The 13,650-nt window shown below is 41.4% G+C and overlaps 1 protein-coding gene across 3 annotated transcripts; it reads right to left on the bottom strand.

The window, feature by feature from the left end:
* Window positions 1-3,284: 3,284 nt before the first annotated feature.
* On the bottom strand, window positions 3,285-6,773 carry serpinh1 (serpin family H member 1). 3 transcript variants are annotated; one of them, XM_011482941.3, is made up of 8 exons: window positions 6,437-6,773; window positions 6,015-6,046; window positions 5,408-5,554; window positions 5,115-5,307; window positions 4,747-5,017; window positions 4,570-4,668; window positions 4,202-4,434; window positions 3,285-4,102 (listed from the first exon to the last, which is right to left on the bottom strand). In XM_011482941.3, the coding sequence occupies exons 1-8, from the start codon at window positions 6,494-6,496 to the stop codon at window positions 3,800-3,802; spliced, it is 1,338 nt and encodes a 445-aa protein (XP_011481243.1). In that variant the 5' UTR covers window positions 6,497-6,773; the 3' UTR covers window positions 3,285-3,799. The 3 variants fall into 3 exon arrangements, with proteins under 3 accessions (XP_011481243.1, XP_011481245.1, XP_011481244.1); XM_011482943.3 differs by lacking the exon at window positions 6,015-6,046 and having other exon boundaries at window positions 6,437-6,540; XM_011482942.3 differs by lacking the exon at window positions 6,437-6,773 and having other exon boundaries at window positions 5,624-6,422.
* Between the last annotated feature and the right edge of the window lie 6,877 nt (window positions 6,774-13,650).

Here is a 13,650-nt window from a genome sequence, read left to right as displayed (position 1 = left end):
CCTTTTTTTTATCCCATTCTTGAAATGTTTCTTTTTTTGCTTATTTGAACAAAGATTTTCAAATTTTTCCGAATTTTCGACTTAATTTCCAGGTGACTGTATTTGCAGTGAAGTGGAAATCTCAACCAAGTTTCTTTTTTTTCGTTTTTTTTTTTTTAAAGAGTCCAAATGGACTTTTTAAAGTACGGACAATAAATTTAAATAAATTATATACCAAAAGGAGTTCTTGACAGAAGGAAATGTGAGAAAACCAAACAAGAAAACATCGTCTTCATTAGTGCACATGAGCAGGAAGTATGAGTTTACACATTGGGGAGTAGAAGTCAGGTCGAGTAGTCACAAAGCTCTAAAATCAGACACACAATTACAATATCTGAAGATCACAGATCTCAATTTTAAATATCCTATCATGAAATCATTTTTTTTAAATATTTATTATCTTTCCATCAATCAAAATCAATTTGTTGCCGATGGTCTCCAGTTGTGAAAAAACTATTCTTAGAAATGGATGATGACACTAATCTGTCCCGCAGCAAAGGTGGCCATTCATCATTTTTATCAAAAAGATGCATGTACCTACAATTTCTTTGGGTAAATTTAACCAATCCAAACATTTTTTAATAGGTTTGTGTTATATATACGTTTTTTTTCTTTTGCTTCTTTTGTTTACAAAATAAAACATCTGAATGAAGCTCCTGAACACATACAGACATACAAATGTATACATGGATTTCTACCTACATAGGTTAAATGTTGGTATCAGACCTAAACTGTCAGTAAGAGATGCTATTTTTTTAATAGTAAAACATTAAAATATTTTATTTGTTGTTTTATTTCCACTGTCTTAGCATAGAAAGAGAATTTCAGTGGAGCCAGGCCCAAAAGTGTTTTTCTGCTGTGAACCATACTCATGAACTACTATGGTTGAATTAATATTAATCCATAAACTACCATCATAAAGGCGTGGCAGCCAGGATGAAAGAAGATCTCAAAACTAGGACTGTTTTTCCATTTTGTAGTCTTTGGAATACGGAAGTCTTTCAGTGAAAATGTTATATTCTGTGCACAGAAACGTTGTTGATGTCATACAAGTACTAATGTAAGCACTTTAATTTCCCCACGATTTAACTGAACAATCAGGATTGTATTTTATTCAGTAATCGGAGAGACAATATTTTTGGTCCCTTGCCATTTACTTTTATATCTATATATATCTATATATATATATATCTATATATCTATATCTATATCTATATTTATATCTATATCTATATCTATATCTATATATATACATTAGCCACTTTTACAAATTCTAAGTTGACTGACTGGTAATGCCTAATGATATACGATCCTAGACTGCTTTTAAAAAGCCTCCCTAGCTTTAGGAACATGTAAATATTTCACGTTACCAACTAGTCTCTGTGATTTTACATTCACAAAGCAGTTTTAGTTCGACTTTTCAAAAGCTAAATATTCAAATATCTGTTAAATGCTGTTTTTTTTTTTTTTTACATTATTCCCTTCCACATTTTAACTGTATGTCAATGTAAATGCCACACCATAAATAAATAATTTATTTGTATGTCATGTGTGGTTTTTACAACCACAAGGTGGTGCTGTCTTTCTTTTTGCAGGAAGGCTTCCTGTCCTCACACTGCCATTTTACTATTATATGAGTCATTTTGTATTTAAAAAAAAGGCTATTTTATCAACAAAATGTCTAAAAATAACAATTTAACTGCACAAGAGGTCCCTATGTTTGGGACGCCGGATGTAAAAGTTCGGCAAAGTAAAACTAGGTAACAGTTTTGTTGATTTTTAAACATTTGCTATATTTTTATTACTTTTATGTTAGAATTTGCTACAAGCAAAAGTGCTAAATGTCCTCTTATAGCTTCATTCAAACAGCCTCTGGCTGACTTTCCCGGTCACCATGAGAACCCCGCACTCCAGGTTGTCAAAGCAGGCCGGGGGCCTCCTTTGTCTGAGACAACGATGACCGTTGTCTTCACAGAGGAGGTGGCTAGAATGTTCTGCACACGCATCCATGGCAGCTCAGTGATCTAAGGATAGAAGCTGCATTCCAGATCTGTGTTTACGGTTAAATCTCCAGCCAGCTGGAAAACTGTTATCTTTTCGTGGTGAGCTTTGACTGCTTTTGTCACGAACTGGTGGTGGAGGACCCAAATGCAGGAGACCAAGCTTGATGACAGGAACTAAAACATTTAATTAGCAAACTGAAACATGACAAAACTATGAGGGGAAAAAAACCTGTGACAAAACAGAGCAGATGACCTGACAAGGATGAACAGAAACCAAGACACTTAAATAGGCTGAGGGCAATTAACTGAACTGAAGACAGCTGTGGATCATGAACCAGAAACTGGTGTGACTGACAAGGAAACCAAAAACATGACAAAGAAAACCAAACCATTGAATCCTTACAGTACCCCTCCCGAAAAGGGCAGATCCCAGATGCCCAAACACCCCTAGGAAGAGGGGACGTGGATAAACAGAAAATAAAAAGTCCAGAACAGTTTGGGTTCCTGCAGCCTAGCAGAAATGAGGGGTGACATGGCAAACCCCTCCTCAGGAACAGGCATGAAGAGGAGCGGTCCCAATTACTCTCCCCAGGGACAGGAACCATGAAGGGGAGCAGCACTGGTGACCCTCCTCTGGACCAGGAGACACAGCCAAGGGGGAATGAATGGTGACCATCCTAGGGACAGGGGACATGAAGTGTGGGCCCGGCGACCCTCCTCAGGAAACTTGAGATTTGAAGGATGGTCCCGGCAATCCCCCTCAGGAACAGATTGGCTGGATGTGGTAGGGCATAGCATGAACAATGCTGCAGGAACTCATCTGACGTGGCATGGGATGGTAAGATGAAAAACTCCCCTGCTGGGTCCAAGGTGGTCAGGTCATTCTGTCACGAACTGGTGGTGGAGGACCCAAATGCAGGAGACCAAGCTTGATGACAGGAACTAAAACATTTAATTAGCAAACTGAAACATGACAAAACTATGAGGGGAAAAAAACCTGTGACAAAACAGAGCAGATGACCTGACAAGGATGAACAGAAACCAAGACACTTAAATAGGCTGAGGGCAATTAACTGAACTGAAGACAGCTGTGGATCATGAACCAGAAACTGGTGTGACTGACAAGGAAACCAAAAACATGACAAAGAAAACCAAACCATTGAATCCTTACAGCTTTCTACAAACGCTAGTGTTTGAATGACGTTCAGGCAGATTTTCCAGCCACAAAAGCCACAACGAATATATTTTTCCCACTTTTATTGAAAAAGAAAATGAACGCGTTCTTACATTATCACATAAGTCCAACAGCTGAGCATTAACTGGAGCACCTTCCACTGCAAGTTCAGCTCAAGCTGACAAACAGTACAACGAACAATGGTTGGAGGCGTCCCTAAGGAGCTGTAAAACAAGCTTGTGCAAAGATCTCTTCTTTAAACATTAAAGATAATGCAAGAAAACGCACATGTGTTGGTTTGGAGTAACAGTGACAAAAACAGGATGTTCAAAAATAGACCATACTTAATATAAGTATGTCTTTCATGCCAACTGTTGTTCATACAAAAAATTCCCAAGAGATTAACTTTAAAAAAAATGTAAATGATAATCCCCCTAAATTTTGATGTGACCAATAAAATTAAATTGTCTAAAGGAATGTGTTGTGAAAGTAACAATCGCACCACAAAAACACACAGTTGCAAACAGTTTCCTCCCAGATGTACACATAAAATAAAATTACCTTACAAAACAAATAAAGAATATTATAGCTCATCACGCATCTTTTCTCCTTTAGGTCTAACCACTCTACCAATGTACAAGATGGAGTTGGTCTTGTTGTCTTTCACCAGGAAGATGAACGGGTGATCGACGTAGAAAAGCTTGGGGTTCCTCAGCTTGTCTGTGCCAAAAATGCTAGTGTCGTACGGGTTTCCGTCCACGTCCAGCTCCAAAGCTGAAGCGTGGAAGAGATTCGAAAGATAAAGGTCTTTCTTCCCTGAGATATTCGACAGATCTGCTTTGGATTTGTCCACAGCCTCGGTTAAGCCAAGTTCTGCCAGGTATTTCTGAAGAAAAAGGGGTAAAAAAGAACAGAACCGCTCAACACGTGCAATGCAATCTCAGCCGTTTTAGCCATAATCTCACAGTTTTGTGCGACCGTTTACCTGCAGGTTGTGACTGACTTCCACAGAGACTTTGGGGAGGGAGATGGCTACGGCTCTGTTCTCCATCTTGCTGAGCCAGGTGTCCACCTGCTTCCTTGTCAGCAGTTTCTCCAAACGTTCCAGGGGCTCCAGGTGATACGGCATGATTAGGATCATGGAGGCCTGCTTCTGGCCCAGAGGCATGTTCAGCACAAAGATTTTGTTCTCTGTGTCTTCAAAGAAGTCGTACAGACCTGCGGAAAGCGAGACAATCTGGCTGATCGTGCTTGCATTTTTGTGTGCAGATGCATTCAGTTTGGAAGACATAATAAAATCAAAGATAGAACTGAGGTGGAGGTGAAGGGGGGGGGGGGGGGGGGGATCCTCACCAGTGCGATGCATCATAGAAACCCCCACTGTGAATGAGCGGGTTACTAGGAAACCGCGAGTGTCGACCATTTTCTCATGGAATCTCTCCTCCCAGTGAGCTGTGGGGGGAGAAGACAAAACATCCGGTCACACGTCTGCAGGATGACCGGCTCCGCTCGGATGAGCTCCATACTCACGCTTGAAAAACATGGCGTTGACGATCATGGCTCCATCTGGGTTCTGCACCTCCTTGGTGACCTCGGGGAGCTTGCCGTCCGTCGACTTGGCCGCCCACTCGTTGATGGAGTTCACCGCGCTCCTCTTGTCCCTCAAATTGATTTTGGAGTGATCGTAGTTGTAGTGCTTCTTGCTGTTCTTCACGAAGTCGTCGGCAAAGCTGACGGTGCTGGGCCCGTAAAGGCGGTTGTTGATCTTCCAGGTAGTGTTGCGAGCCTTGGTGTCACTCACCTAGGGGGGGAGGGGAGGGGACAACAGATGAAGTGTGAACATTTTCCAATAAACTCAGAGTGTTGTTTGAAGAAGCCCAGATGTTTTAGCTCCTTACTTCAGAGAGGAGCTCCGACAGGCCTGAATGCAGATGCTCGTCCTTCAGTTTATCAGCGCTGAGGACGGTTTTCACCTGGGAGGCGGTGGACGCCTTCCCACCAAGAGCCACCATCCCAAGAGAGGAGGCCACCACCACAGGAGAGATGGCGATGTTGTCGGTGCTCTTGTCCTTTGCCATGCTGTGGTAAAGGCTGGAGAAAAGAGAATCACAGTAATTTACTCATCTACAACGATGAAACAGCACATTTAGGTCAGACCATGACCTTGTAGTGTTTTGTAATGATTACTAACCTAAAGGCCAGATTGGCACTGTTATCAGCCAGAGTCGTGGCGTGAACGCTTAGCTTCTTGTCCTCTGCAGAGGCTCCCAAGGCCAGCAGGCAAAGAGCAACAATGGTTGTCGTCCACATCCTGTCTGTCTCCAAATGCAGCAGCAGCCTGAGGGGCAAGAAGAGAAAAAGTTAACATTAGACAACCAATTAAAGGAAGAAAAGAATCCATGTCTACTTTTTATCTGTTTAAATCGGTCCTGGAGCCGGAGTGGCCCACCCCCACAGGGAAGCTGGTGAAGCCTTTCAGAGGCAAACGTGATGTCGCCACGTCATCTACAGCTGAAAACTGCTGCTCCCTGAAGAAGAGCTTCTGGCTGTAATGTGACGCCTCCCGCTCAGCAGATAAATGCTCATCCAAAGTTTAAAACGTTTTGTCTGGGAGCCTCTGACACGCTCCCTGCTGGAAAAGGGAGTGTCGCTGCAGAGGACTCTTCTCCTCTTCACACAGTTCAAACAAAGGTCTAAATGCACAGGCTCAGGCTGTGGAATTCACTCTCTTTTTGCAGACAGAGGGTTGTAGCCCTGTAATTGCACTTTAATGACACGGGATTTTCATGCTTGGATACCTGTGGATGTTTTCATTTCTGCGATTTTCTTTCTGAAAGACAAGAAGTACATGTAGTAACCTCTACAGAGCAGGCAGCGAGGATATTGTCTGGCGCTGACAGACAAGAAGTTTATGTTTTACATCAACGTCTCCTTTATTTACTGGCTATAATCTACCAAACCAGGCGTTTTTTTTTTTGACAAAGCCAAACATCTACTGGAAGAAGACGAATGATTCCAGAGAATGCCATATCAGGATGTGAAGCATGCATGAAGCTTCATCTTTTCCTGTCACAGCTCTGGAACTGAGTTTGCTTTCTTGGAAACAAAGAGCGGCAGGCTGCAAAGGCAGGGCTGGAACTTTAAACCGCCAGCACTAACTTCTTCATTCCCAGTTTGCATTCTTCCCTAAACACACAAGGACTGAAAATGCAGTGCTCACCTGGCACAGATTCGCAGGGCGTCCCTCCTGTGTTGAGTCCGTGGGGTGGCATGGCTGCATGGGGCGCTCCAGCTCTATATATCCTTACAGAGAAATTTCTAGAAGATGGGAATGGGGTATTCAAATGAGGGCGGCCGGGTCTGCTCCGAAAGTCGAGAACTGGGACGTCCCCCTTTGGAATTGCAGGGCGGACTCAAAGAGGAGTCGACTTGTCCGTACCGATCTGGGATCTGCAGGAAAAGTTTCCCACAGAAGCCTGAGGAATCTGGTTTTTGCTCCGTCTGTGCTGCTTCCCTCCATCTGTGCCGACTCAATCTTTTACTTTGATTCTAACCATATTAAAAGAAATCAACTGATTTATTTCCTGGATGAAATAGACTTCATCCATCAGTCTGTGTGAAACTGTTGGAAATCTGAGCGTCCTTTTTCATTTGCACCAAACAGGATATCCATGAATAGATGCATTGTTTTCTAATACTCCCAGAAGAAAAAACTGTGTTTTTTTTTTTTTTTTGCAGTTTTCCTTTCAAGCGCTCTGTTAAAAGTCTCCACAGTAGCTTTCAGGCCTGAGTTTGGCCCCCACCCCCACAGTGCCACGTCTCCAACTCAGCTGCAGGCCTGCTAGAAGATGGGGGTGAAAGGGAGATGTGGTTAAAAAAAAAAAAAAAACCTGGCGTGTCCAAACCAAAACCTCTGTTCTAGACGTTTCTGAGCACCCAAATACAACGTTTACAGTTCTTGAATAAAAAAATAAAAGAAGAAATTTTCCTTTAATATATAAGAATTATGTTTGGATTACAGTTTAGTTTAGTTAGCAACGTGACCTATTCATTGATGGACATTGATTTGATCTTTACTAACGAAGGACATTCCATTACACTCATTTTGCCCTCTGCTTTTTCCACCGATCCCTGTAGCCTGTCCTTCTAAAATATTCTGCATAAATTGGCAGCTTCTTTTCAGAAAGTAACTTCCGTTTATCCTGAAATTCCTCAGCATTTGCCGAGTGGGGGGAAGTCCTGGGTCAATAAAGCTATTGCAGGATGTGAAAAGCAAAGAAGCTTCAAAGAGCAGCTGTACTGTTGTAGGAGTAATTACACAAGAGAGAAATCCAAATTTAGATGTGAATAATTGTGCTTTTTTGGAAAAAGGATGCTTTTTTGTACCGTTCTGGGGCAGGATTGCATATGAAGAACCATTCTTTTTGCACCCAAAGGTCTTGATCACGATGAAGAGCTATGGATGTGTGGTCACAAGCTTTTCCACCCACAGAACCTTCTCGGGTCCAACTAATTATACATCACGTGTGTGTGCTTGTCTGTGAGGGCAGACTGAAACTTCCAGACCTTCTCTGGTTCTTCTTCCAACACGAGCGGGAGGAAGACAACCTCTGACAGAGGCCAGAAACGAGTGGAAGAGGGCCGAGCCTCCTATTACAGTACATGATGCAACGTTTCAGAAGGGAAAACCTCCTTTTGGACATAAAGCCTGAGGCACGTTTTCATGGGGAGGGTGGAGCAACTGTTACATAACTGCGACAAAGAAATGCTATTGGAGGAACGAAGCCCGGGCAACATCTGGACGTCTGTACTCTAACCTCAGAGCAGTGTCACTTTTCTGCAATTATTTAGTCAGAAACTGTTATTTTATTTATTTATTTATTATTTTTTTTTTTTTTTAACTTGTCCTGTCCAACAGCTGGGCAAACAGCTGAGAGCTGAAGGCCTCTTGTGTTGGACATATTTTACTTGAACAACAGGGGTTATGAATCTTCAGACAAACCAGAGGTATGTCTGAATAAACCCCTTTTGTAATTGAGGCCAAATTTTATTCATTTGAATCGTATTTGAAAATCTTTGGTGTTGGTCCGGACGGAAAAGGAAAGAAGGGAAGAAGAGAGAGGGATGTTAGAGAGAGGGGGGGTAGAAGGGTGGTCATAGGAGGGGGGGGGGGTAAGACCATGAAGCAGCATAGAGCAGACAGGTTTACTGGTTGTTTATCACCACGGTACGGTTCAAATGTAGTACAAAAAGGGCGGGGCCTGTTCACACACACTGAAATGTTATCAACACACCTTCTAGCTGTAAAAATGTCCACCTGTCAACATGTACACAAAACAGATAGTGTTCACACACTTATGCCTTCAAACCAACTAGTGTGAAATATTTCATTCATCCAATCATGCAAACTATTAGTGCAAAGGTGAGCTAACACCTGTGCTCAGGTGAGTGTTTATGTTCTTCTAAAATGGATGGAGGAATGTGAAAAGAAGGAGGAGGAGCGCCCAGCCATCCCCACACCCAGACCCCCGCCGCAGCAGCAGCTCAGCCGGAACCCCCCAACGCCACACGGCAGCAGGCAGGGAACAACTGCCCCCCATTAAATCATAAACTATTTACATTTTTGGAAAATTGATCTGAGATTCCTTCAAAACATTAAAAAAGTCTAAGCATTTTGCATTTGCAGGGTTCAAACACGCAGGAGAGGATGTAGACGTCTGGGGTGGCTGTGAACAAACAAGATGTCAGCCGCTGTCCTGGAACAACAAACAGCAGCTGCTAGGAGGATTACCGAGTTACTTCCTTCCCGGTGGAATCCCCCACAAGCAAGAATGTCTCCTAAAGGACCCTGACAGTGTCCCACTTAAGGCTTTGCAAAGGGCAAATCATGGACCATTCGATGATTTATGACAAAAACGGGGCAAAAAATGTCTATGGAAAAAAGCATTTGGGTGCTCTGCCACTGCATGCAGGAGCCATGAAGACTTTTGTAGAGTGAGCATGATGTAAGAGCCGGGGAATGTTTCAGCTCTGCTAAATGATTTCACTGCTTTCTAAAGAGAAGCAGAGTCCCAGATCCAAAACGGTAGCTTTTACTGAAAACACACTGATTCCTACATCTGAGACTGAAGAGCATTATTTATGGCAAACTGAATTCTATCTGATCCCTGCATCCCCCACAAACACGGACGCTTCAACTCAATGTGCTGCAGAACAACCACATTCAGAGACGATTACCTTCAGACTGCTCACTACCAAGCTCTGATATGAACATATTTGAAGATGGATGTAAATAAAGATACATGTAAATATTGTAGATATATCTTCTTTCTCTTTCGGCTTTTCCCATCAGGGGTCGCCACAGCGAATCATCGTTTTCCATCTCACTCTATCATGGACATCTTCTATATATGGTTTAAATATGAATTATCTTTGAACTTTTAAGAACTTTCTTGTGGAGCCAAGCTATAACAAGATTCATCCATCCATCCATTTTCTGTACCGCTTTGTCCCTTTCGGGGTCACGGGGTTGCCGGAGCCTATCCCGGCTACTTGGGCGTAGGCAGGGGATGCCCTGGACAGGTCGCCAGTCTGTCGCAGGGTAGAACATCCACAATCACACACCCATGCACTCTCACACTCACACCTATGGACAATTTAGAGTTGCCAATTCACCTATGAAGCATGTTTTTGGACAGTGGGAGGAAGCCAGAGATCCCGGAGAGAACCCACGCATGCACGGGGAGAACATGCAAACTCCACACAGAAAGGTCCCCAATTGATGTATTTTTCATGTCCCCCAGCCGGGACTTGAACCAGGGGCCTTCTTGCTGTGAGGCAAGAGCGCTAACCACTGCGCCACTTCACTGCTTTGTATTTGTGCATAAAAATGAAGTATTTGTATACGTATTATAACAATTAAATGTCTTTCAAACCAAAATAGAGAGAATACAACATTTTATTGCAAGCAATTGAGTGTTTTATTGTTTTCCTTCTGATTTGATGAAAAACTTAACAACATAGTTTCCACTAAAACTATATTGTGTCTAAAAGCAGATCGCATATGTTATTTTTCTACCATCTGTGTCATAGTCAAGTAGTAGAAACATGTTACAAAATAGCCTCTACTTTATAACTTGAAGATCAGATGCCTACAGGTTATCATAACTACTGCTCATCATTTCATTTATTTAATACAAAATTGTCCTTCTACAAAAGGCTCACAAAGAGTTTAAGGTACTGGTGTGCAGACTTACTTCTGCAAAGCTATGAAGCCTAAACAACTGTTTTATGCTGCTGCTTTTGGTTCTTAGCTCTAAATATAGGCCTGATATAATATCAAGTAATCATTACAATACAATAATTGTGTTACTGAAACGCGGTTGCTAACAATAATTTTGCAAACATAAAACACAGCTGCATGCTCTGTTGCCACGTCAAGACTTGCGTGAGAGCGTCCCCTAGTGGAAAGACGTGAAATAAATGTTTTCACTTCAGATGATTTCTGATCGTGTTCTACGTTTGAGCAGTAAAAAGGATTTAAAAAATAAGAAATCTAAATGTTTGGCCAAAATGTTAAAATATTGATTATTTTTTCCCCCAGGAATTTCCTCAGGAAATAAAAATAATACCTCTGAAAAAGCAAATTCCTACGTAAATATTTTAAGTAGAATTATTATTTTTGTGTGTATCTGTGTGTGCGTGTTTTTTTTTGTGTGTATCCAATATCTGGAACACAACGTTTGACCGCATCCCACTTCCCTTAATGCGTTGTGTTTCAGGCTCACAACAACTAGGTGGAGCACTTGACCTTCGGGATGAGATACATAATATTAATAAAACCAACTTTTATCCAGATCCTTGATTAAAAAAAAAGAAAACCTTTGCACATTTTTATGAAATAGGTTTGTTTTATGTATGTCAAACAAAAACAAACATTTAAAAATGTCAATAACCTTTTTTTGGGTTGTTTAAATTTAAAAAAAAGCACAAAGTATAAAACATAATTAGAAAATGAGTCCTAGTTAGGTTAACTGGAACTCACAAGACCTTAAAAACAAAACAAAAAAAGAGCTTCAGATGTGTTTAGAGACATTTCAGACCTCAGAAAAGATCACGTCTTCATGCGAAATTTCAGTGGACCTTCATAGTCAGAACAGGCTGTCACCCACCCACCCACCCTCAAACAAACACCCTTTGAGACAGCTTAGGAGTCCCACACTTTGCCCGATCCAGCTGTTAAGCAAAGTCACCTGCGGGGAGGACCCCCATGGCCCTTGCTGCACTTCCTGCTTGTGGATGCTGGCTGGCATTTTATAACGGGTGGAGTTCAAAACGAAGCTAAGCCGCTGGAGCTGCTGACTAATGGCAGCCTGCAGAGTGAGGAGCAGGGAAGTCCGGGTCAGCCGTATCAAAGACTGATCACACAGTTTGTCACCGGAAATCATCCCGAGTGGAGCATCATCCCTGCTCCCCTTCATGCAGATGCACCTGCAGAGACAATGTCAAGGTGTGTGCCGGAAAGCACGCCAAGCCTGTAAGGTCAGCTTCCATGTTTGTTTCCCCATCAGAGACGTGGTAGGTTATGAGGGTAATGCAAGGTGAGTAGCGCTCCAACAACACTGGGATTTTCATTAGTGGAGGCGACAAAAGGCGTTTGATCTTCTGAAATCATGAATTTGGATTAGTCTGTCCTATAAAAATCGCCCAACAACACTAAATTAGGAGACAAAGCTTGACAAGCAGGCTCAAGGGTCTGGATCCATCCCTGCGCTGGTTGTTTCCTTGACGATGACGGTGAAGTTGTCCTCATTTTCACATCACAATGTCCTACAGCTTGACAAACAAACCTTCAGACAAATAAATACAATTGATGGGAGAAGGATTGGGGACTTTGCGCAGTAAGCCTGTGTCGGCAGCCTGTTATTTCACACGTTTAGGGCAGCGTCATTGTTTGTGAGGTTTTCACGGGCACAACAAATACTGAGATCTGTCGGAGTGGCAGAGAGACAGCGTGGTTCGTTACAAACTAAGGACTGAAGGATGAATGGAGCATGTCGTTAGTTCACCTCTGGGGCTGATGGGAATATAAAGAATTTTAAATTGTCATGCGAGGAGGTGGAGTGCATTAGTTAGTAAATGTTGTTTCTTTCTAAACATCCTGTTTTAGCTGTTTTCTCAATACAAGGAAGACAACAGGATCTACTTACTTTAATGTTCATCTCAGCTAAGTATGTGTAAATATATTCATGATGAACCTTTTTGTGCCCACTTTTATTTGTGAAATGAAAACATATGCTGAATCTAATTTAAACTCAGAGTTTACAGGCTTTAAAACATGAAACCTATTCAAAAATATAGTGAAACGATTCAGTTTCACGATTCGATTCATATCATAATATGTGGTTACCAATGTGATTCATAGCCAATATTGGTTTATTGATCTGGTTTTCGGACATAAAATGGATCCAAAATATTGTTAGCCAAATCTTCAACCACTGTGACTCAGATAGAAATACCTGCTACTGAACAGTGCAGTTTTCTACATTCATTGGATTTTTCAAGATCATCAATTGTAAATTAAATATGTGTTCAAACAAACAAGTAAACTAGAATGAATGTCAAATCCATTCACATTTTAGTTTCTTAAAGTTCAGCTCACTGTTGTTTTTCCACATCCAAATGATCCAAAGGGAACATTCTTAGAACATTCTAGCACACTGGATGGTCACATGACTTTACTAAATTCAAAGTGTTTCCACACATTGGACTGGAAGGATGGTTGATCAGTTTTTGCTGACATCACGTGTGTGTTGTCTGCTGTGATGTCACTTGGTCGTTTTTACCTTATAGTAAAATAAATCTACCGGTTCTGTGTCTAAATCCAAATGGTATCTTCCAAGGTTGATTATAATTGATTTATATTCTTTAAAAACTATTTTATACAACTTGCTTCTACCAGATCAATCTGGTTGGATCGTATTAATGTAAATTGAACGATCAATTAAGCTTATTATTGTTACACTGCTTTGAAAAGTACAATTTTAATAAGTGGTGATGCCCCTTACCTTTTTCTAGATATATGCGCTGTCATTTTTTTTCTTATTCAGTGTTTTCTTCCTTTGTTCAGTTTTCTGCATTATGTTCAACATTGTGCAATTTTCTGTTGTGTTTGTGGGTCACTAGATGAAGCTTACTTTCCTTTTCTCCTCATTCAGTTAGCTCTCTGAAAATGAGGTCAACACAAGCAACAAATGATTCTTCTTCCTTTGAGAAAAAAATAATGATAATCAAAAAACAAACATCTTTAAATCTGATAGAAAACTTTTACTGCTTAACAGCTACTTTTATTCTGCAAATACAGAACAGACAAAAAATACACACGTTTCAACAGCTAAACCGCCAGAAAACAACAAAAAATACACAATTTAAGAA

The sequence above is a fragment of the Oryzias latipes genome, chromosome 13 (assembly GCF_002234675.1).
Source record: "Oryzias latipes chromosome 13, ASM223467v1".
Classification (NCBI taxonomy): domain Eukaryota; kingdom Metazoa; phylum Chordata; class Actinopteri; order Beloniformes; family Adrianichthyidae; genus Oryzias; species Oryzias latipes.
Note: the sequence above shows the minus strand (reverse complement) of the source record. Positions and strands in the feature narration are given on the sequence as shown.

Coding starts and splice junctions, on each gene's coding strand:
- serpinh1 (XM_011482941.3), bottom strand. CDS start 6,496: ATGCAGCCATGCCACCCCACGGACTCAACACAGGAGGGACGCCCTGCG. Junction 5,308..5,407: donor AGTGCCAATCTGGCCTTTAG/GTTAGTAATCAT, acceptor TCTTTTCTCCAG/CCTTTACCACAGCATGGCAA. Junction 4,103..4,201: donor AAGTCAGTCACAACCTGCAG/GTAAACGGTCGC, acceptor CTTTTTCTTCAG/AAATACCTGGCAGAACTTGG.